Raw genomic sequence first — 26,358 nt, 5'->3', positions numbered from 1 at the left:
GGGAAAATTAAAAAAAAATTTTTTTAAAAAAATTTTTTTGGGAAAGTTTTCCCTTAAAATACTTTTTTTTTTCCCAAAAAGAAATAGTGATAACAAACTTCAATTGTCAAAATCCAAGATGGCTGCCTGTCGGCCATGTTGTTTTCAGATTGGTCTCAAAACGCAATATGCATAACGAGGCACCAAGGGAAACTTACATATGAAATTTCAGAAAGATCCATTCAGTACTTTCTCAGAAATAGTGATAACAAACTTAAATTGTCAAAATCCAAGATGGCTGCCAGTCAGCCATGTTGTTTTCTGATTGGTCTCAAAACGAAATATGCATAACTAGGCACCAAGGGAAACTTACATATGAAATTTGAGAAAGATCCCTTAAATACTTTCTCAGAAACAGTGATAACAAACTTCAATTGTCAAAATCCAAGATGGCTGCCTGTCGGCCATGTTGTTTTCAGATTGGTCTCAAAACGCAATATGCATAACTAGGCACCAAGGGAAACCTACATATGAAATTTCAGAAAGATCAATTCATTACTTTCTCAGAAATAGTGATAACAAACTTCAATTGTCAAAATCCAAGATGGCTGCCTGTTGGCCATGTTGTTTTCCGATTGGTCTCAAATCGCAATATGCATAACTAGGCACCAAGGGGAACCTACATATGAAATTTGAGAAAGATCCCTTCAGTACTTTCTCAGAAATAGCGATAACAAACTTCAATTGTCAAAATCCAAGATGGCTGCCTGTCGGCCATGTTGTTATCCGATTGGTCTCAAAACGCAATATGCATAACTAGGCACCAAGGAGAACCTTCATATGAAATTTGAGAAAGATCCCTTCAGTACTTTCTCAGAAATAGCGATAACAAACTTCAATTGTCAAAATCCAAGATGGCTGCCTGTCGGCCATGTTGTTTTCAGATTGGTCTCAAAACGCAATATGCATAACTAGGCACCAAGGGGAACCTACATATGAAATTTGAGAAAGATCCCTTTAGTACTTTCTGAGAAATAGCGATAACAAGAATTGTTTACGGACGGAGGGACGGAGGGACGGAGGGACGGACGGACGACGGACCACGGACGCAGGGCGATTTGAATAGCCCACCATCTGATGATGGTGGGCTAAAAACAAACTGATCAAAAACAACATTTGGTGTGCGCACTTGTGATGCTCCGCGACAAATACACTTCGCTGCCTAAAACAATGACATTTGGGTTTCCACATTATAGATTACCTTATACTACTATCAATATATTACAATTATCAAAATCTAACGAAAATTAAATACATCATCCGTATTTTCTGGTCTCCAAAAATACTTAATTTTATATGCCACAGCTCTGTTCCGACATTGCCACAAGATAGGTACAAGATCAATGCATTTAAATAGTAAATATATAAAACAAAAACTATCTTGTATAAACAAACAACAATAGGTTTTATTGGATTATCAAACACAAATTACATTTATGCAAACCCTGAACCGGACATTTCCAGTCAGAAATCAATTATCTTCAATACAACACCAACGAATGTATACATACTAGGGATACTTTAAAATCAATAATGTTTTAAGACACACCTATATTTTTCACTGTAAATACATACCTACCTGAAGACAACTCGTCACTTCCCTCTGATAGGACAGAAAACTAATTGTTCATGGAATTTGAATATTAATCTCAAAGTTGGCTTCACATGAAATTATACACGTATCTCAAAATTGGCTTAATTGTAATATGATGATCAAGGGATAAAATACTCAACTCGTATACGAAATCACAAAAAATTATAAAATATGAAATATATCTGGGCCCAATTGGTTCATCGCGCTATCTTAAAATTGCATAATTATGTCGCAAGCAACAATTGGGTCAACATTACAATTGAAATCGATGTTATGTGCATCCGTGATGAGAAAGCTGCTAAATTATGCATATCGCATAAAAGTTAATTCTAAAATCATCAGAAATGCCAATAGAAACGTCAACAATATTAACATCAGAGAGGAATTGAATGGATGTGTTAAACACCCACGCCGTTATGAAGACAATTCGATTAAACCCAGTTTTAATAAGAAGCCCACTGAATTTTTCTTTTGACATCAATGTCGGTTTGAACGAAATCGAGTTATATCGATATTGTTTGCAAGAAGTACATTGATCTACATTTTAAATTTATAATTCATATCATCGCATTTGAAAATAAAAATCTGTCTAACTTTCTAGTTACTCACTGCTTTAAGTAAAGATGGATGCATTGTCGTAATTCTGTCAATCTCTTTACGGAATGATAAACCACTGATGTGTGGCCATTTAAGATAAGACTTTCCACAAACACTGGTATTGCATATAATTTAATTTTAGACATCATCCTCTCATTCCCTTAATATCACTGATAAACTGGAAACAGTTATATGATTCAAAGCCAGCAAACTATCCTCCTTTTTGTATATTAGTTTGTCACCTTAATTTTATTTCTAATATCAAAATTTATTGTTGAAAAATATTAGTATCGCAGTTTCTTCAAACATCTTACATCGTTGTCAGAGTCAATTTAGTCATGAACACTGAGTCGTCACACTGGTCAATGATATGTCACCAATACCACGTTTCCACGATGACACTATGTTTAAGCACCAAGTACGCCAGTGGTAACAGCAGTGTTTATGCCACACATGCCGTCCCCACGCTTGATCCGGAAGTAGCCACTTTCACCCCACTTGTGGCCCCAGGAGTTTTTCACAGTCCAGTAGTCTTTGGTCTCAAACAGTCCTTTCTCTACGCCGAACCCCACTAGTAGCACAGCTGAGCAAAACGGAAAAGAAAAGAAAAATAACTTGTCACATCCAATCAGCTTGTCAGTCAAATCTAATGTTGATCAAAATATTCACGAACATGGACCTCATTTCATACACGTACTCCTCCAAATTCATCATCCTATTAACAAATGTTTAAAAAAACAAACGAATATCGGCAAGATAACCAAACCATAATTCAAACTCAAAAACGATCAAACAAGGATAAAACTTCAACAATAATACAGACCTACAAGGAAACTTCTAGAAAATCCCCATGAGAATAAGACCAGGTGCTCCGGAAGAGTAAACTGAACTTAAAATAACATACATATGAACTAGAGGACTTGACTTTTCCTTGGTCATATATTGAAACATTCAATCTTTATGGTGATTGATGTTGTTCCTTCACTAAGATTTATTATGGTCAGTTTTAAATAAAAGAATTACGGTTTTCCGAACGACCAGCATCCACTATACTCTAGCAAGGTTACAGAAGTAAAACATCAGACGGGAAAGGATTATCTCTGACAAACTACTCGACTCATTTTGTTCTTGAAATTGGCATAAACTTTTTACGTGTACATACTTCGTTAAATAGCAAATCACCCCTTACCAACCCTCAAAGCTGCAATATAGACATTATGGTTTATTATCATGTTATTTAAATACAGCTTTCTTATAAAAGGTTTTTGTCCTGTACTTACCGTGATCTAGTTTCGTCTTTGAACAGAAGTGGGTAGAGAAAACTCCTCCGTGGTAAAACTGTAATAGTTCAGCATCAAGGGCGACCGAGAGTGGTCCAATCTGCATTAGCTGATCCGCAATCACAGTCTCGTTCTGAAAGTAAATATGCTATGATGAGTCATTTGAAATATCAAGTCATAAAGTATAAGTCAGAATATATCCATCTACTTGACATTCTTTTGAAAATTATGAAATGTATTGAATTATATGTGCTTTGCACCTTCTTATCCACATTTTGACAATCCTTTCGGCCTGTTTCGATTCTTCTGTCGCCTACTACTAGGGCATCAGAACGTGTCTTAGAATGACGAAACAACGGTACGATGAAGATTTCTATTTATATATATGACATTCTGCTCTATTGTTTTATCATGTGTGTCTTTACGGAGAACGTCTAATATAAAGCATATTGTCAATAGCGATTGAAAGGCTAGTAAACAAACCTAATGTGTCATTCAGTATATAGGACCTTTTTATTAGTTATTACATACTTAAAGAATATATCATTTTAATTTTGGTCGATAGATGGACTTTTATGTGGAGATGTTATTTTTAGAGGAAATTCTATCACATGCCGGATTGTCCTTTGCATGACTAAGTAGGTATTACGTTGCTTTAAGATAGAAGCCTTTAAAGCATAACTACCAGTAAAGTGGACAGTATATTGCAGTGTAATCTGGACCAAGGTGCTCCACACTATATATATGGTCGGTAAGGTAATCAATGGTCTTTTCTGTTAAGCGTATTAACGTGAGAATAATAAGGCGTTATACATGTCTAATATCGGCCTTTGTCATTCCAGATCATATACCCTTACCTCACTGATGGCCTTCCAGGTATTGACCTTGAACCCAGAAACAAACTTCGATTTGTTCAGCTTGAAGACACAGCTCTGACTCATGTTGCAATAGGGAATTGGCGGACCACATAGGCTGGTGTTGAACCCGGGGGCCGGGCACACTTCGCATGTCCCTGGGGCGCCGCCCAGACCGGAACAATACCAATAATCCTCCCAAGTTTCCAATCCACCCTTGAAAAATAGACAAATAGATTATGGATACTAGGATTTTATATATATATATATTTTGTTAGATTGAAATTTTCTTATTATTACAGTCACCTATGTAATGATCCTTATCATTTTACACCATTACGGTAGTCCCTTTCGTGCGTGTAGTCAAATATCAAATGTGTTGTTTTAAAACACGTCACCTCAAGCCGAGGATTCCCGTGGCTACTTAGACTACAGATGAAATATTATATTATCGCACTAGCATAAACAGCGTTCACATTCCAAAATCTAAATTTCATCAAATGTAAATACAATACATAACAATAACGAAAGGAAATTTTCAAAAGTTTATTACATTAAGTTTCATGCTCTACTCTATGGCGGCGAGTTCAAATGGTGTCTGTGTCGGCGAAATGGCGAATCTCCCACATATTCCAGTCACCTTTACAATCGCTCGTCCAGTCTCCACGCAAACTCTGAATGATTTAGAGTTTTAGAACTCCCACACAATCTTACATCCCAAATGTGTCTATGTTATCAATTATCCAGTCGGTAATGGTAAATTAAAGGCAAGGCTCAGTAACTTCTCCTTCCAGTACAATGAGTGAAATAAATTACCACGGTTCCTGACCGCGTCACACAGATGATTTAAAAGGCGCGTCTATATCCCTCCGACGCGCGATAAAGTTCACCTCAATATATTTTTCAACAAAATCTTTAAAACCCTTGATATTCTCGTTTGATCATTGCTTATTAATTACGATGAATACATTGAAATATGTAAACTATTCCAAGTTAATTGTTCGGTTTATTACCATGGTGTCAAATTAGGTTCAAACTATAGGATGTTCCAATGATATCGTTTTAATGTCGTAAACCATACAGGATTTTTAATTCTCTTGTATTGAAAAAATAGAAACACACGAAACTTACTGTGACAAAACAGAAAGCTAAGAATTATCTTGGAATGTTGCTTAGGTTATTAGGAGACAACTAAAATGAAGAACAAATTTCACATTACCAGCTTCCTGTTACAAGGTAGCTATCCCCGATAACCTAAAGTGTACTATGTATCTGAGTGTGTACATGTACGAAAGCTACACATAGTATTATCAAAGTAATGCTTCCCTCTTTCTATTGTCTCGTTGCCCTTTGTAACATAGGATATAAACAATACAAAAATACCAATTTATGGTATACGTTTAATCTCAGAAATTACCAACCATCATCATATAAGAAATCAAAGTACTGAAAGTACTGTAGGAGGCGTTAGTCAGATGTAAAAGGAGATATTTGAAATAAAGCAAGAATACAAATTAAACTGATATCAACATGACTAAACATTTCCACTTAAGTGTGTCAAACCAACCGGACATAATGCATGGTTTTCACAGTCCTGATGAATGTAATGGTTTAGGCTGTTCCGATGTACGTAATGGTTTTAACAATCTTAAAAGTTTCAAACCTAGTACTAAAAGTAGTTAAACATTTCTTATTTCAATCAAACCTTTACTTAAAAAGTCAAACATTTTAAATTTTTTCAAATCAACTTCGACTTAGGTACATGTCATTAACATTCATACTTTAAACCATCATTTATACTTAAGTAGTTCATAATTTGCATTTATGTGTTTAAAACAAACTTATATTTTATAGGACTGGGTATTAGAAATGTCGAAACAATATGATATGCATTTCGATAAGTTATAACAATACACGATATGTATTGAAAATACAGGGAGTGTCTGCTACTTTTTTTGTTGAAAGTGTGCAATGTCTTTCAATATCTTGTAAACAAAATTGTTTATTCCTTTCTATTTTGATCTTAGAATAATATCAAAATTAGATTGACGGCTTTTAAAAGTTATTACACTTTTTTTTCAACAAAGACCTCATTTTTAAGGACAATTATTTCAAAATTAGATATCAATTCCATCTATTTTAATAGATCTAATGTCAATATTAACAATAAAATGTGATTTGTGATTTGTTGCTATTTAATTTACCACCAAGATGTAGATAATAGCCTAGTAGCTATAGGTACCGTATATAAATATACAGCGTTTAACATGCAAAATATTGAAGAAAACTTTCATATTTGATATCAAATCAATATGATTGTATAAGGCCCTTGGGGTGGGGAAAGAACCCTGGGCCTATTTTTAAATCAGGATTGTGTTCATCTCTTGGTGTCCAGCAAGATTATGGAGTTGGGATCTGAATGGTTTCACAGATAAAACAAGAGGCCCAGAGGGCCTGTATTGCTCACCTGGTTTTATGAGATATGAAACAAGAATGATGCTTAAGTTTATTTGTCGCTGGTATTTCTATGTCAATATATCATAAGCATTTTATATGGGTACATGTACATTGGTTTATTGTTATTCTAAAAATTTCAATTTAGCGAAATTGACTTATTTTGGTCCCATCCTTCAGCCCCCGGGAGGTTAACCCCAACATTCGTACAATTTTAAATACCCACCCCATAACCATGCTACCATACAAATGTAGGTTTTATACCAAATTGTGCAATTAATCCATGAAATGAAATTGACTTTGAGTACAACCCCATAGGGATTGCTACCACACCAATGTGAGTTATATCCATAACTTAGTTTCAGAGAAACCAATTGGCCCCTTTTGACCCTGCCCCCCCCCCCCCCCCCCCCCCCGGGGGTCAACCCCACCATTTTTACAATTTTGAATCCCTACCCAAAAGGATGCTACCAGTCAAGTATGAGCTATATCGATTGCTTAGTTTCAGAGAAGAAGTTATTTATGTCAATTAAGCCAAATTGACCCCTTTTGAGCCAACAATTGAATTGCAATTTATGGATAATTTTTGATTTTGGCAAGAAAACATTCTTTAAAGGGCATGTCTGCATCATTTTTAATAATTTAACTTCGCACACTGACCTTCATAAGAGCCGGTTCTTTAAAACGTGAATGAAGGTCAAGGTCAGAGAGATAAACTCAATATTTGTAGCCAGCCACACATGTTACATGTATCTGTTTGCCAAATATCCAGCCTTCATGTGTATGTGCAGTTTTGGGTCATTTTTTCATTTTGGTAGGAATTTCTTTTTAAAAGTGCCATATCTGCGTCATTTTGATTATTTGACCTTGATCCATTGCACACACCTTTAAAGGGGCTGATTCTTTAAAATGTGACCCAAATTAATAATTTTGAAAGAACTTTGAATTTTCTTCATCATTTGACCCCCATGACCTTGAATGAAGGTCAAGGTCAAATATAAGTATAACATTTGTAGCCAGCCATACGTTATCGATGCGCCAAACATCAAGCCTTCATGTGTATATTATAGATAAAAGAGCAGAAACCTTTATTCTGCAATTTTGGATTATTTTTTAATTTTGGCTGGAGAAAATAGCTTTATGATTCTTTTCCAAGTGCCATATCTTTCAGCCATATTCTTATCTGATGACAATAAAATATGCACATTCTGTTTCGGTGGACTATGTTCTTTCATATGAAATGAAAAAAGTAATCAATATAAGATTTTTATTTTTGACATTCGAACCCATAACAAGTCGTTGGCCTTGACATTCTCTGACAATATATCATTGAGAAAAGTTTGCCCTAACCACGTGCTAACCAATTTCCAATGAAAATGAAACAAATTATGCTAAAATATGTGTGATGAGTTTCCTATATAAACTATAGTAAAATGTATCCTCTCCCAAGGGAGAATGCGACACATAGGGGCCATGAAATTAACAATTTTGATAAAACAGCTTAAGAACCTTTTGTACACCATTCTCCGATATCTTGGTCTTAAGAAGACCGACGCATGACGACAGATCAAATTATAATGGTGTATATTATGAGCTGAATGTCAAAGGATTGTAAACTCTGTACAAATTGTATTATATTATCAGGCAGTCAGCCTGTTTAATATCTACCATATTAGAAGTTTGATGTTTTGTACGATATATATATATACTTAATTTTTACACATACATTAAAGGAGTTAGCTACTTTCATAAATTAAGATGTTTTTTCTAGAGTTTACTAGGAAGGATGAAATATGATCATGAGCAATCAGTATGGTCAATATGAGATTTGATAAAATGCCTCTCGTAGTCAACCACTCATGATCACTCAACTTCTTTTTGTAGGAGTCAATATCATATGTAGGAGAATTAAACTCTCGCGATGTCTGTTGCACATAAGTACAAAGAAATACATTATCACTTAAGCCGAAAAAATCACACTTAAGTAGCAATAAAACATAATAGTCAAAACCCAATATATGTGATCAGTGATAAGAAACAGTACTTATAAGCATTTTTGGCAAATTATCCTGAAACAGCTATAGCCTTCCATATTTGACATCCCACAGATTGTTGCTTGCATATATATACAGTTTTAAAGGTCAACATTTGAAAAAACCTAAATGGTTATACATGAATTCATAATAAATAGAATTATTGACAAAAAAGTTTCATTTATTTTCGCACTTTCCGGAGACCAATAAGGAGATTGATGATTATTTTAAGGGATATCTTCGCGACATGAAAATCAAAAATTTTTGATTAAATTTCAAAAGCAAATATAGATTTATTTTGAAAGTTATGAGAAATATTGATATTTGAGAAAATCTGATATTATATGGATTTGATATCGATTGCCAATAGATATACATGTATTTATCATTTTACATGAAAACAACAAAAAGTTATATTACATGAAAACAACAAAAAGTTGTACTAATAGGTTAAATGCAATTGGTATACATTTTGTTAATCTACAATTACTTTGTATTGTTTAAATATTCTATGTAATACAAACATTTCACAGCTTGGTGCATACAAATGTATATATATTACATGAAAACATTTGAAAAGGTTGAATCGTGAGCTGAATAATATATAAATATAAGACAAGCTGGTTCAATAATAATTTAGCATTTTCATATATATTACGAGTGCGAGTAGCTACTGCAGTAAACCTTATCACAAAAATCCAGATTCTGTATATTGTCTCTGTCGGGGAAGGTACAGCACAAATGACCACCACGACAGATATGTGCCAGTTTTCTCAAGTTTAAAAAAAATAAACGATCGAATTCCATCACGCCGGTCTACCGATTCATAGATTTGAAACACAGTGACTTCGATCAGTTATCGCAGTAATCCGAAGGGTTCTGGTGTTGATATCGCCTTAAAGCTGATTAAAGTCTGCATATAGTATATAGCAAGATCGTCAGAAAATTCGGACTAAAATCGCAGTATATATTGTGATTTTGTGGTCTGGCCAGGCTTGAACAACTTATCGTAAACAGTTTCGTCCTAAATAAACAAACGCTTATTTCAGTGGGTCAACAAACACATTTAAACTTTGTAAGCAACTTGCCTTTAATTCATGTTGATAGATATTAATTTCTAGCGACAAACATCACACTTTGATGCTTCGTGTGAAGCCCGTGTGCACGTGCCTTCATTTTGACAGAGTGCTCGCTCACGTAAACAGACGGAACACGTGATCGCTAAATATCGGACCAAATCTCATAAAATCTCGTTAACAAACTACCAAGTTGTAAACAAAAGAAATGCTGTTAGCCAAAACCTGGGGGGTATTATGAAAATCGGGAATTTGTTTGCGCTTGGTTGTTATGCCGTCTTTATTCTTAGTAGTTAAACAAGTGTCCTCTGTAAGGTAACGTCAGAATCTCGCAGTTATCTCCCTTCAAACAGTATTTTCGATATAGATTTGCAAAAAGCGATGAAGGTGTAGATACCAAGACATTATTCTTATTGTTTATTCAAAATAGTTCCTGAAATGTTCACAACATTATCAGCATAGTTAATACATTTCTGTGCACATCTACTTTGAATGACGGACTACAATGACGTGCCTCATACTTGGAACTAATTATAAGCGAATCATTACCCCTAGTTACAGAAATTACCACCAGAGGTCTCAAATTCCGGGCTTCCGCCGAAGAGAAATTTATACTGAATATACCTTTTTTCATGTAATAGCACTTTATTTGTAGTCTTGATAGTTTTCATAAATGTATATATAGTTCAACTACATCATATATGAACCGAAAGAAACTACAAAATGAATTGTGAAAGGAAATATAACACAAATGAAAGTGAGAGATTGTGACGTCACAACTCGTAGGGGATTGTAATATGGCAGGCGTAAACGCCTCCATAAAAACGCACTCTATGAATCTGTAGGGTAATTCTTCTGATAGTTTCGACATTTTCATACCCCAAAGATTATCAAAAATGATACAATCGACAATTTTAATCAATTTAAAGATGTTTTCATACAAATACTATCATAACTGGGTCATATAAATGTTAACATTTTACACTAAAACCAGGTTAGGCTTTCAGTTGCATCCCTCAAAACAGCAAGGCGCTGTACAGCACTGACATAACGCTAGAACAGCGCCACGTCATCCATTTGCCGAGCTAATGGCGGTGAGATTGGTGTAGTTCGTGTAATCATATGACTTATATGTAAATAGAGAACATAAACATCAAATAAACTTACTGCTCTCATGATATACTGGTAGGCTAGATAAGGCCATCCCCCAAATACTCCACAATCAGCATTCCCCCTGAAAAACGTAAAATACTTGTTAAAGCCATAATCACAATTCAGATTTCGTAGGAGGGAATTAAGGAGAGTGGCTGGTAGGGGCCCTAATCAGACACAGGGGCGTTGAATTCTAATCATTTAGTTTCACATACAAGATTACATTTAATTTCTATGGGTCAGTATAGGAAAGAGTATCAATTCTTAAGTCAGAGGCATAAGAAATATTGGTATTCCTAGCACAGATTTGTTCAGAAACTCTGAAATATCAATGATATTAATGTAATATGGGTTAGAAATACCGTAACAGCAGCGGCATCATGATAAAATATGTAATTGTGAGAAGAATCGCTCATTCAAAATGGCACATAAGATAAACATAACAGGTGCAATGGCAAAAAAAAATCAGACAAAGTTTCATAGAGATCAAAGTCATCATTCTCCAGACAATAGGACGCAATATAGCCAATCAATTGTTATTCCTTATGTTTAAAGGCGGCCATGATGTTGTCGCCCATATCCATCGCTTGAGTAGACATTTGTCAAAAAAATATCATTGTGAAGATTTTGATTCATTTACACACGTTAGAAAGACTTCACAAATTGACGTTTTTGAAGGATTGAGGCGCCAACTTAAAATGTCAAGTACCGTAACGATAGTGCATAGACGATGTCATGCTTACCCTTTGACATCCTCCATTCCATCACAATCTACAACTTGTTCCACAGAGAAGTTCGTTAGTTTCTTTCCAGCCATCGCCCATTGACCCTCCAAGTTTCCGATGGTGCTGTACGGGGATTTAGTGTTATTAGATTCTTCATTGGTTCGTGATAAATATTGAGTCATTTTATTGTGCGACATGACACAAACCAATTGATATTCACCGAAACCTATCACTGTGAAATTCTCTATCAAGGTATTGTTTTAAGCAACATTTTACTGCATTTATGACAAATAATTTATCTATTTTTAGAACCATGATATACATTATATTATGTGCACATAATAGGAATTTGCAATGAGAAACTTTTCTTGCCTTTGTAAATAAGGCTGCAATAAAAACAAGTTAGCATTTGTAAGGATTTGAGCTAATGATGAATGTTGCAGCCAAGTCCAATTGTTAGGTACCTAAAACATACCACGTTATGTAAACGTATTTTCGTCTGTACGAATTTTGCTTGACATATCTATATTGACACTTCAATGTCAAAATCTATATCACAACTTGCTGAAAATATTATAAATTGAAATAAAATACCTGAATGCCCAGCACGATCCCGCGGAACCTACAAAGGACAACAAATGATGGGTTATCTAGTACTCGGTACACAGGTGACACATTCGTTTATATATAGAATCTGTCTAGAACTCTAAGGTGAAAGACAAACAGAGAATACCTAGAGAAAAATTGCATATTAAAAAGTAATTCTAACTCAAAAAGGTAAGTTCTGTATTTTGGAAATATTTCATTTTGTAAATTATGCTAAAGTCAATGCGTTAAGATATTTTAACCTGGACGTATAAAAGTTGCAAGAAAATGTGCATTATAGCGACTACTATTAGATGACATAGTATGGAGTCTTTATCAGATCTTCTATATAAACTCAGAGAAGCTGGGTAACCAGCAGGAAGTGTAAAAGCTATTTCATCCTACATTAAGGCTTTGTCTATACACACCTTGGTCCTTGACAGAGGTCACCATGCTTTTAGATCTCCAGTCAAATGATGTCGGTAACGAGTTGATGACGTCACGCCTGATATATCTAAACAAGACATGTGATTACTTATTAACATCACTAATACTTATTAACATCACATAGTAAACTTTAAATTACAGTTCAAGGTTCATAGACCTTTAAACTTTTCTGTCTTTTTTACTATATACCTCCATGTTAGGTAGACCAGACATTAGTGTCCTAAGTCTATTTTCTGTTCAAAACATGCCTCACAAAATCTACCCACTTTCGCTTGTATGAATGTGGTTAAATCACCTCGGGTAAATCTGTATTGAAGCATAGCTACATCTGTATCATTAAAAGACTAACTTTTACAGTACGAACAGCAAGACTAGTATGAGACTTTATTGACCCCTATTTACATTTGATATATTATAATGTATCTCAATTCCTGGCGATAAAACACTCAATCATCTTACCTTTCATCCTCGAACTTCGGTGGAACACGTTTTGGCATCAGGATAGTGGACAGAAACTCCGCGGGAGAAATGTCTGCAAAGTGATTTAGTGCAAACTCTGGACTTCCCCTAAAAGATTTGGCACAAAGAATACGGTTAAACCTCAACATACAGTTACCTTCTGTGGAATATATAAATAAATTGTATATTAATGTTTTCGGGATAAATTAAGTAGCACAATTTTTAACAATTGAATAATGGAAACACAAGACATTATCAAAGGATATTAACCCTGAAATGTTGACCCGAAAAACATACATTATCAGTTTCTCTTATATACTCCAGACATATTTCCACTATCTACATTTAGTATGTATACATACTTATGCTGGCTGTTCAGTTTGTTGATTTCTTTGAGGTTACCCAGGAACACCTTGAATTTTTGGTCTTCTACTCGAATACTAGGATAAGTTTTCCCATGCTTATCTTTCCATGCTCTGTAAACAAAAAAAGAACGTCGACATGTGAAAGAAAATTAGAATCGAGGAAGTGAAAACGGGACCACCAGATATGATCAACCGACAAAGAAACATTGTAATTCATATTGTGCAACCTGACTTTGCAACATTTGTTTTATATTATAATATTGTAAGTTAGGCTATTTATAACAGCATATCGATTTCTTCTAAGATCATTCTGGAATTATTCTACATTGAGTTTGAAATTCGTCGCAACAGATCAGTCTGTTCTGTGAAAGTCTGGGAGATCACATTAAACTAATATTAAAATATATATTTAATGTAAAGATTACAAGACACTATTCCAAGTACATTTTCTATTTTCTAGCTTTCATAATCGGTAAGTATATTTCAAGTCTGGACACGGTTTTGTTTTGTATTGTTTATAACGTCCTGTCAACAGCTATGGCCATTTAAAGACGCTCCCTCCCTTTGTGCCAGATTCCGCGTGTGTGGTGAGAAAATAATACAACAGCCACGCGAGAGAAGTTAATCTGATACACACGGGGATGTAAATAAAAGCACAGTAGTGCTTTTCTCTTGATTAGGATGTATATTCAGTACACGATATAGTTTTGTATATTACAACTGTATGTATAATCTCACTGACCTGAATAGATACATCGCCCTCTCCTCGTCCTCCGGGTATGTCCATGTCCTAATAAAAATGAAAATGAGTACAAGCATTTCAATTATTTTTGTTATTATTTGATAAGATGACACCACTCGATGTTGAATTTCTATATGAGCTCTATTTAATGTACAACAAGGGGTGTCACTTTTACCAAATGTCCCCCCCCCCCCCCCCCCCCCCCGAAGCATCTTACAATTATAATGTGCTAGGGTAGGTCCAGGTACACGTATACATACTTTAAATCAGGTATTTATCCTCGTACATGGTCAGTTGGAAATATTGTTCCAGTATTTAAGAAAGGCGATCCAAGTAACCCTGATAACTACAGAGGTATTTTAATCGTCAGTTGTATTGGTAAACTTTTTACGTCTGTATTTAATGATAGGTTAGTGAAAATCGACATGGAGCACAATAAGATAACTGATGCTCAGTTTGGATTCAAGCGGAATCTTTCAACGACAGATTCTTTATTTACATTACAGGCGTTGATTAATCGTACTCTTAAAAGTAAAAAAACGTCCATACTGCTGTTTCATCGACTATACCAAAGCTTTTGACATGATAAATAGACAGAATTTATGGTACAAGTTAATAAAAGAAGGTATCGAAGGTAAAATGTTAAATATTATCAGATCACTTTACGAAGATGTGAGATGTTGTGTAAAAAACAATGGCGTTTGCTCAGATTTTTTTGACTGTAATATCGGTCTTTTTCAAGGAGAAATTTTGTCTCCTCTGTTATTTTCATTATATGTGAACGATTTTGAAATGCAATTTATAGAAGACAACTGTCCTTCAATTGACTTATAACTAATTAACATATTCTTAATTATGTATGCTGATGATACTGTTATCTTTGGCGAAACATCCCAAGGCTTGCAAAAAATGCTAGACTCCTTGCTTAATTACACTACCAAGTGGGGCCTAACTGTTAACACTTCCAAGACAAAGATTGTTGTTTTTAGAAATGGGGGAAAATTGAAAGATAATGAAATTGGAAATATGATGGGTGTGTTTTAGAGATAGTGAATGAATTCAACTATCTAAGAGTTTTATTGAATTATAATGGAAAATTTAAACAAACACAGAAAAAAATATCTGAACAAGGTCGAAAAGCATTATTTGCATTAATGAGGGTATGTAAGAAACAGTATTTTAATATTGAGACTCAATTAGCAGTGTTTGATACATATGTCAGTAGCATAGTCAATTATGGTTCAGAAATATGGGGATTCCATAAAGGCCCTGATATCGAAAAACTTCATGTCAATTTTTGTAAAAGGTTGTTAGGTGTGCGCAAATCTACTCCAAATATGATGGTATATTTCGAATTAGGCCGTTATCCATTGTACATAACAAGGAAACTTAGATTTTTTAAATATTGGTTTAAATTGCTCAATAATGAAAATTGTATATTGAAATCGTGTTATGAAAATATGCTCCTATTTAAGGACCAATGGGTCTGTGAAATCAAAGATGATTTGAATCGCTTAGGATTAGGTTATATTTGGGACGCCCAGAATGGAAACGATTTTACTTTTGCAATAATTAAGGAAAGATTATTTGACATTTTTAATCAAAATGGATATAGTGCTATTATAGATATGTCGAAAGGTTTGCTTTACAGGGAATTAAATGATAAAATTCTATTACAATCGTATCTAACAAAATCAGTTAATATCAGCTATACGAAAGAAATTGCTCGGCTCAGACTGTCAGCTCACAAGTTGAATATTGAATCTGGGCGATATGTTGGCATTGATAGAAGTAAAAGAGTTTGTACTCTATGTAATCTTAATGATATAGAAGACGAATTTCATTTTGTTTTAGTTTGTACTAGGTATTCTGATTTAAGACAGAAGTATTTAAAATAATATTATAGAAATAATCCAAGTGTATATAAGCTTACTCAATTACTTAATACAAATAATGTTAAAGACTTGTGTAATCTTGGGAAATATCTGTTAGCGGCAAATAAGTGCCGATCACAAGCATGAGATATATATATATATTGTAATAATATTATTGATTGATGTTACTATTATATTATATTATTGCTTTGTTCATTCTCCTGTGGCCAATTTAACATTTTGTATATATGTAAATATCCTGTATATCATATGTTTACACCGATGAGTCGTAAGACTCAAAGTAATAAATGAACTTGAACTTGAACGTATACATATTGCAATTAAACAAATTATCAGGCCCCTGTGAGAGCATACTCTGAGGACAACAAAAGTAGAACATCTAAAAATACACGTACAGTTGAGAGTACACTAACACGTACAGTTGAGAGTATACTAACACGTACAGTTGAGAGTATACTAACACGTACAGTTGAGAGTACACTAACACGTACAGTTGAGAGTATACTAACACGTACAGTTGAGAGTACACTAACACGTACAGTTGAGAGTATACTAACACGTACAGTTGAGAGTACACTAACACGTACAGTTGAGAGTACACTAACACGTACAGTTGAGAGTACACTAACACGTACAGTTGAGAGTATACTAACACGTACAGTTGAGAGTACACTAACACGTACAGTTGAGAGCATACTAACACGTACAGTTGAGAGTACACTAACACGTACAGTTGAGAGTATACTAACCTTTACACTCCAGCTCACGTTAGACTACGGTTAACGGATGCAGTTTTACCTTTTTAATACTAATATCAATCTGACGAACATACTCATTTTGTTTTCAAATGAAATCTGAAATGAAGAGCCGATATAAGTAAAGACCTGTTACTACAATCACTGTAATATTGTCATAAACACCATTTTGACATGCGCTCAATACAGGGAGCCACTTACAAAGCGAAAGTAGGTCGAGTCGGATGTAAACAAAGACATTCTTCACAAAACTAAACTTTGCATTTTATCGACGTCGCTACTCTGTATGCACTTATCATGAACATAGTATTTATATACACAGAGTCAGACGTAAAGGGCACCAAGACGTTTGTATGTATGGAAATAAATGTGAATATCGTACGACGCAGAAATATGTAAACAAAGGTTATGACTGACTTACTTGGCAACTGTCACCGATATCAGAGCGATAATGCAGACGAGATGGACAAGACTCCCCGCCATAGTGATAAATAAACCACAGTCAACTGTAGGTATGGTTTCCAGACAATGTAGGACTATGTAAGGACAGTCACACGTTGTTTAGTCACCTGATTTCACTGGATCAGAGTCCAGATATTTACAAAGTGTGTGAGGTGTATAGGGAAATTCAAACCCCGTAAATAATGTCCGTACGAACTCGACTATTTTGTCAGGATTAATAAACAGTAGCAATTATTCGGTAAATATAACAGGAAAAAGTGTTCGACAGATATATTAAAATAATGACAGCATTAACAGATATCTAAAACATGATTTTATCAATAATTATTAATTTCGCTGAACACATATCTGTAATAGTAACATTTTGTAATCTCAGAGTTGTATCATTGTGTCGGGAAAGTTTATTTTGCTCAATATCATATTTATTTATTATTCTCTAAGGAAACACTTCTAAGGTAAGTAAATATAATGGTTTGGCATCCATTTTTTTATTTTTATATTTCAAGAATGCGTGCGTCCATTTACATGCATTAAGCCATAGGAATAAAATATACCACAAGAAGATAATCCTCGAACACCACTTTTAACCACAGGGGCTTGGCACGATTTTCCAAATGATAGTCTATATATATATGTATATAGTATCCTATATACATATATATATGGACTATCATTCGGAAAATCGTGCCAAGCCCCTGTGCTTTTAACTATATCGCGTATTGACACGTGTATGAATATTTGGCAGAATGATGAAAATGGAATTTAGTTGTCGTGATGACACTTTAAGTAATAATGAGAATAAACATAGTATAAAAGAATGGAGAGTCAAATATCTTACTAAAGTTAATTTTGATTGAGGAGAAGTTCATTGTACATGAAGTCGATGTAATACGTCTTTGTGATATAATCAGTGTACACTATTGACTTATTATACACGTTTTCCACGCAGCATTTAAAAGAGGTCTTATAACAGTAATACATTTAAGCATTGTACTGTTACCAAATGGTAGTGTACAGTCGATATGAATACAATTTGGGTGACAGATAAATAGAATGTCACATCAGTGTCGCTAGTCCTAACGATGTTCAACTTCACAGGGGCTCGATTTTGGAGTAAGGTAGGCCTTTGACATCACTGAATAACCACAAAGCTAAAATCCAGTATACATACACAACTGGACACCATATCGATACTCCCGAATTTTCACGAGATTTTTTTTTTTTTTTTTTTTTTTTTTTAAATACTGGACTTTTAATATCGTCGCGTCTTGCATTTCTGAAAATTCGGAAACGAGCCTTTGTGAGTGTAAGGGCATTGACAATTAGATTATTTTGAATAGATCAAGAATAGCGCTTATAATAATTTTGTGTTGACTACATTTTTTATTATAAAATTTTTTCCCATAACTTGTGCAGTTGCATTTTTATGTGGTGGTTTATGTAAATAAATGCTAGCATTCGAAAGCTCTCTAGACTGAAAGTAACTGGCGGCCATTGTTTTAATCTACAACACCCGGAGGTGTATTCCTACACTGACCGAATCACTGTAAAGTGTAGTATACAGTCTCATGAATACAATTTGGTTTACTTACGACAAATAGGCAAATGCAACACAGAATGTAAGTATTGGACTTTAATCATTAGGATATAACTAAAGAAAAATGGATATAATTGACCTAATCATGGTTTCCTATCTTCTGGATAACTTTTTTAAAATTTAAAACTACCATGTTTTGCATCTTACTATGGCTGCTGTTTCATAGTGCATTGTACATACCGTACATAAACAGATTCACGTCAAGACATACTTAGAGGTACAGAGGGTATACAATAATGGAAAACAGATTCACGTCAAGAATTACTTAGAGGTACAGAGGGTATACAATAATGGAAAACAGATTCAGTTTCATTAGTTAAGACACCCAATCTCTGCTTCTATGACATCAAGGGTGGTTCATAGCAAATCCAGTAAATTTAAACTTGTTTTATTCAAACATTCTTTTTTTTCTGATAAACCCGTCTCCTTAATGTTAAAAAAGAAGTTCTCAACACATCTGAGCGTCAACTCAATCATTTCCATGGTTAACACCAAGACTTTAAGTGGCATTAATGCACCACCTGGCCGAACATCACGACACTTGGCCTGATGGAACTTCAGAAGAGGATTCTTAGTGATTCGTTTTAAACAATTTAAGTCTATATTTTGATTAGACCCCAACGTATCTAAAAAATGACCTTTTATATAACAATGCAACCCTTAAAAGCTTTTACGTAATTTTATGTTGTATTAAGTGCGGTGCTTTTACTTTATTGAACATCTGTTTTTGTCCCGACTGTCAAACACTTCATCCTTTACAAACATGAACGTCTATGTGATATTTTGAAATATCCACGTCATCACGAACTGACAACAACGCTAAATAAAGAGCGATTACAATGTTATTATTGGACACGTGCCCGAGAAAGCGTGCCACAGCGCTCGTGAGTCGTGATACTTGATACGTCACGACGGAAATTATATAAAACAATCGTATTAATGGGTAAATATGGCCATACCGATCACACCATTACGACTCTACCTCATTTTATCTCTCAAGCTGTGCATTCCTAGTTTGTTTGCCGTGTCGTGTAAACAACTTTGGTTAATTTCTACACGGCTCAAACGCTCTGTAAACAATACACATTTGAAATTAAAAAGAACAATGACTATCGCCACACCCCATTGACATTTCTCCACCTGGGTATAAAGGTGGATTTCTTGGACTTTTTATTCCATTTCGTCTTCCCATTCACCATGGTTTGTTTGGCCAACGCCGTCCTACCGGAACTTATGCTGACATTGTGGGGATGTTCGTGGCTCCATCTGGTGGCCAGTAGCAGGGATACAATCAACTGTTCACCCCAGGTAACGACTCCTTTATGGGAAATCTCGTTAATCCGGAACTCTTTACACAAATATGATCCGGAATAACGGATGTCCCTTACAAAATGGCATACGTAGATACAATGTCAGCTGATGATAGCACTATGGCTCCAACGTGTTGCTGATGTGAAAGGCGAGATAAAATGTCTGTCATAGTGTTGGGAAATAATGAATGAGGGATTTAATAGAGTAGATTATAAGCGTGTAGTTTACAAATGTCAAGCTTTTTCAGTAATTGTGTTCCTGTTGCTATTGACTTATTTGGGAGCTTCTAGAGAGACGAAACATGTCTAAAGTTAGCCTTAGTCAATATACCGTTCTCGTCTAAAATACATCAATTACTAGTTAATTCATATGTCATTGATGAATCCTGATCATAGCAAAAAGTATTCATACTTTTTCTATCATATCTGAATAAAATGTATTTCGTACATGTATATTGACAATTAATGTGACATATTTTAGGCATTAAAACTATGTTAAAACACCCTTACTCGTGTAGCTATTTATTCATAATATTTTGAAATTCACATTTTCATGTAAGTGAAATGTGAATCAGGAATGTTGGGCATTGCCCGCCATTTTATATGTCTGTGTATCACAATACGGTGGCCATTGTTGATATATCAGTTCGCGACCTTAGGTCAGAGGCTAGGACCAGGCTGCATTTTGGTTTCGGGACACGGTATCGGTGATCTTAATCCTGGGGATATTGAGTACAGTGAGCTTAGTCCAACAACTGAGGATACATTTACAATAATCCCGGGACAAGGGAAGAGATTAGCTTTAATAGTCCCGGGTTGGGGATATAGTGAGTTTAGTTCCGGAATTGGATATAGTGAGCTTAGTTACGGAACTGGATATACAGTGAGCTTAGTCCCGGATTTGGAGATACAGTGTGCTTAGTCCCGGCACTGGCTATACAGTGTACTTAGTCCTGGAAATGGAGATACAGTGTGCTTAGTTCCGGAAGTGGAGATACAGTGTGGTTAGTTCCGGAAGTGGAGATACAGTGTGCTTAGTTCCGGAAGTACGAGATACAGTGTGCTTTGTTCCGAAGTTAAGATACAGTGAGCTTAGTCCCGCAACTGGATATACAGTGTGCTTGGTCCCGGAAGTACGAGATACAGTGAGCTTAGTCCCGGAAGTGGAGATACAGTGTGCTTAGTCCCGGAAGTGGAGATACAGTGTGCTTAGTTCCGGAAGTGGAGATACAGTGTGCTTAGTCCCGGAAGTGGAGATACAGTGTGCTTAGTCCCGGAAGTGGAGATACAGTGTGCTTAGTTCCGGAAGTGGAGATACAGTGTGCTTAGTCCCGGAAGTGGAGATACAGTGTGCTTAGTCCCGGAAGTGGAGATACAGTGTGCTTAGTCCCGGAAGTGAAGATACAGTGTGCTTAGTTCCGGAAGTGGAGATACAGTGCCTAGTCCCGGGGCTGTAATCTGTGATATTGGACCAGGGAACGGGGATATAGCATTTTGTATATAACTGACATTAGGATCTTACATGACTGTTATGAATCTACTTCGTACACTTTTTTGACAGCATGTAACTTATAAAGGTATAATTATACATAATGATTATATTTGGAAAAAAATCAGGCTTAGAATTGGAAAGTTCAGGTTAAGTCGTGTTTCTGGACCTAAAAAAGTGTCAAAACAATTATGTAAGGATTTAAAAATAAGAACAACTTTATTTTAAAACAATAGCGAAACAATTCATACCAACTTATATCAATCACGTTTGCTGACCCGGATGGAAGCGCGCGAGGGGTCTTACTGTTGGAGGTAACTGGAATACCCGGGGAAAACCCACGTTGTCGGGCAGGTGACCCCATACCTTTTCATGTCCGAACGGGGAATCGAACCTCGACCGCCTTAATGAAAGGCAAGTGTATTACCACTCTGCCACCCGACCACCCATATAAGGATACAACATATAAGAAACAAGACTGTTAAAACACGAATGTCTTTAGAGAGGAAGATCAAAGCTCTACAAAGTCTATTCAATGTGATAAATTTTATGTATAAAACTCCTCTATCTACTCCATTATAAACAACACCGCCACAAATACTACATTTTGCCGACTAGCCTGCCGCGTAGAGTAGATAAACTACAAAGTCTATTTGTGGAATTGAATCACGGAAAAGGAAAATGAATATGGAAAACATCAAAAATAATCCAGTTTAATATAATAAAGATTCCGGAAATAAATTGGGCAGAGATAATCACGCACATGCTATAAACATGCATGACTCCTCAACGTGATTGTCCATATGTTTGGAATTGAAAACACCAATCATTAGGTGATAAATCTCCGCCTTGGAAGCTACAGAGTGGAAGTGTGGCCTAAACGTCTAAACAGTCTAGATAGCAGTAGGAGCGGCTGCCGATGAGAAGTGGAATGTGACTTAAGAGCCTTATACGCCCTATGGGAGGCCAGGTAAGATGGTAGGCGGTAAACTGGGCACAGAAGTACATAAAAAGGTCAGAGGCATTTTATGTGAAAACTTATCGAAAAATGTGTTGGACTTATTACGATGTAACGATTTAATTAAATTAATGTTTTAATATGATAAGCATGAAATAATGCGGATATGAAAAAACTTTTTCGTGAACCCAAGGAACTTCACTCTCCATCTGCCAAACCAAGTCTCGTGGGCTTCGGACGATGATGGAAGCGTACCCTACCTTACAGAATGTTCCCGATACATCACACCCTACTTAATTGACGGATGTATTTGTTTGCGTTATGAAGATCACATAGAATAGTAAAGGACGTAAAAGACTATACTTAGTGAGATTTTAACAATCCTTTTGATTTATTTTGTGTTTCCCCTGCCGCCCACTACACCCTTTAGACTCTTAGGAGCGGTGGAGGGACGAAAATCTACATAACGTGTTAGTATCTTCTGTAACTTTTGGTAGGTAATCTTTACAGATTTCTCCAAATTTTCATATAGATGACGTCGACAGCGATATAAATAACAACCAGAGGTTTAGCTATTGAACATTTGTTTTATGTTTGAAATGTATTCTCCTTTTTATTTTGATTGGCAGGTGAATCTTCCATGTACAGTATACACTTACAATGGTAAGATAATCGCTCCCAACTGTTTATAATAATTAAATATTATACCAACATATACTGTATACTTGGTTGTTTTCGTGTTTGCTATGAATCCATGAATATAAATACAACGAATATTGTTATGTGAATTATTGTTATATTATTTTTTTTATATTATTGTTGCATGTGCTAACTATGAAAATTTGTATCCACGAAATAGTTTTAGCTCCAACCACGAACGAAAGTACATACGAACATTTCCTGTTTTTATTCATGTTTTTATTGTACATTTTATTACGTATCGTCTGAAATTACATACAGGTATTTCCTATATAGGAATACACCAGCAACGCAAAGACGTTTGTTTTCATTTCTAGCACACTTCCATAGTCAAATAGTATTTCCTAAACACCAGTAAATGTTTCAGAATTCTATGATGTTTAAATCTCATCTGTTCGTAATTGACTGGTATCAATATAAGTGATGATTTGTTGTCAAACAGACTGCGCTATCAGGGAGTTCGAGCCCCGCCATATGGACCTATATTCTGGTCCCGGACCTGCTGTACCCCTGAAGTTAAACGTGTACCAGTCCAATGTAGGGAGCCGTCATAACTCGACACATTACTCACGACCTGCACTGACTGTATTCTGGTGGCCACTATCAAACAGTAAGTGTATTCCTAATTATATCACATGAAGTATATGTTTTTCTAGTCCTGATGTGTTGAATAAGGTAAGAATATTTTTGTTTATATCACATGAAGTATGTGTTTTTCTAGTCCTGAAGTATTATATAGGGTAAGAGTATTCTTATTTATATCACATGAAGTATGTGTTTTTCTAGTCCTGAAGTTTGGATAAGCAAACACACAAGGAGTTAGCAATTATAAAATAGATCCCTTTACTGCGTCAATAGTATGAACAAAATACTCTGTTTACGGATAACATTTCGACTAACTTATGAACACGTTTACTAGAGTTAGCTGTAGTTACCGAACGATAACCCAAATGAAATTGAATCCATTTCGACGTGTTAAGGAATTTGTAATTTTACCTCAACATTGAAAAAAGGCAAGATATGAGGAAATGTAGATATACACGTAAAAAGTTAAAAAGGTACAAGGGAAATAATACTAGTGAATCCTACTTTATCGACGTCATCTACCACGTGTACACCTTAGTCAAATTCAGGTCTGCCACATCCTCGAAAATGAGAACCATGGTGTTGACAACGAAATCAACCTCTAAAGTCTTTTATCAACATGCATCTCTTTAAACGCTGTATTGTTAATCGTGATGTTGATAGCAAGTACTCCAAGCAACCGTTCAGGAAGCGGGGATGTTGCTATAAAGAAATGGAAAAGGACCAATGAGGAAATAGAAATACTATTAGTTACATTGTATATAAATATCGAAGAAAGAAATTAATGCTTAACTGAATTGTTTCATCGTCATTATTACTTTTAGTGAATCCATTTCAGAGAAAACAGTTACGCTTTTAGTTCATATTGTGCCAAACTATATAACACAGCACCAAGCGAACAACAAATGTAATATATAACACACTTGAATAGCAATAGCTGAATTTCAAACATTTCTTGTACATTGTGCATTTGTTTCAAACATACTTTACATACAATCTCAGTGCCTGATACATACACATATCACTACTCGCTTGGTAGATATGACTAAATTCGATACATCTGTATAATGATGGGAAAATCAATTATAACGTTGACAGTAAACATATGTTCAGGAATTGTCGGTACGTTAACTACTAGTATGTGTTGTGTAATTATACTCTATGAACAACTGATTTGTTTTAAAAATGAAATTGAATATTGAATTATACCTGCAGGTTTTGACGAGTTAACAGGATATGAGATTTCGATGCAAGGTATAAAGGGCGTCGCTAAAGGCACTCGCAGATGTTTTGTTATCGACACTAGATACTCTAATGTGACAGCAAATGATCAGGTAATTGAATATGTGCCTTTTTGCATCTTCTTCAGAAAATGGCAATTTTGAAAGATTCTGACAATTTTTGCTTTAATTGTGATTTTGGAGAATAAATGTTTTGTGTTGGAACTTTGCTACCAATACGGCATAAAATCTAGAAAAAGGTCCAGCAGGTTCATACTTCAATACCCCAGGACCTAGATCTGGCTTCACCAGTAGATCTCAGACGCTATATGTCACGACTGATGGTTGTTCAAAGTGGTTGAGTGTGTAATGCCGGCATTACCGTTAGCGAGGGATCGACGTAACTTTCCTGCGTTACGCAGTATGGCAGGAAATATATTTCTGTGAGTTTCGTAAGTTGAGAGAAACGTGTAATGAATATTTGTGTGAAGTACACGTGATAGATAGTCTACAGGAGTAGTATGGTCATTCTAGCCGGAGACCCGCTGTGAATATGGACCACAGGGAAGTTTCTGTTTGAAAAGTTTTCAATCTGTTTTAAAAGGAACATTTTATAATCTGTGTGTATCTAAATACAGTTTTTGACAAATGGTTAATAATTCCAAAGTAAAAGTTTGGTCATTGTAGTAATAATTTGAAGATAGGTTCTTAATGTCCATGAAAAAAATATATAGGTAGAATATAATAGGGGTTAGACGTCAGAAGGTTTTCCAGAGCGTTTGCCTCGTCGAGTTTCATCTCTGGTTTTTAATCATGGACGTTGTATAAGCACATAGTGTATATAACTGTTTATTGAAAACTGTATAGAATATAGAGATTATAAAGTTTTCCGTTTTTAAATTTTTAAAAAAATATTGCGGGAGAAGTTTTGGATTTCTTTTTGCAATTATACAAAAAGCAACTAACAGTTAAAAAAATTTTCCCAG

The 26,358-nt window shown here is 35.1% G+C and overlaps 2 protein-coding genes across 2 annotated transcripts; one reads left to right on the top strand and one right to left on the bottom strand.

Annotated features, from left to right (window-relative positions):
• Positions 1-1,423: 1,423 nt before the first annotated feature.
• LOC117320829 (cysteine proteinase 1-like) lies at positions 1,424-17,670 on the bottom strand. Its single transcript, XM_033875312.1, has 11 exons — positions 17,474-17,670; positions 14,403-14,450; positions 13,658-13,771; positions 13,296-13,403; positions 12,818-12,903; positions 12,399-12,426; positions 11,823-11,927; positions 11,095-11,161; positions 4,368-4,580; positions 3,511-3,643; positions 1,424-2,813 (listed from the first exon to the last, which is right to left on the bottom strand). The coding sequence occupies exons 1-11, from the start codon at positions 17,533-17,535 to the stop codon at positions 2,638-2,640; spliced, it is 1,140 nt and encodes a 379-aa protein (XP_033731203.1). The 5' UTR covers positions 17,536-17,670; the 3' UTR covers positions 1,424-2,637.
• Positions 17,671-20,244: 2,574 nt separating this feature from the next.
• LOC117320830 lies at positions 20,245-25,671 on the top strand. Its single transcript, XM_033875314.1, has 4 exons — positions 20,245-20,419; positions 23,498-23,531; positions 24,010-24,177; positions 25,368-25,671. Exons 1-4 carry the CDS (start codon positions 20,309-20,311, stop codon positions 25,535-25,537), a joined length of 483 nt encoding a protein of 160 aa, XP_033731205.1. The 5' UTR covers positions 20,245-20,308; the 3' UTR covers positions 25,538-25,671.
• Positions 25,672-26,358: the final 687 nt, after the last annotated feature.

Source organism: Pecten maximus, unplaced genomic scaffold, assembly GCF_902652985.1.
Source record: "Pecten maximus unplaced genomic scaffold, xPecMax1.1, whole genome shotgun sequence".
NCBI lineage: Eukaryota > Metazoa > Mollusca > Bivalvia > Pectinida > Pectinidae > Pecten > Pecten maximus.
Note: the sequence above shows the minus strand (reverse complement) of the source record. Positions and strands in the feature narration are given on the sequence as shown.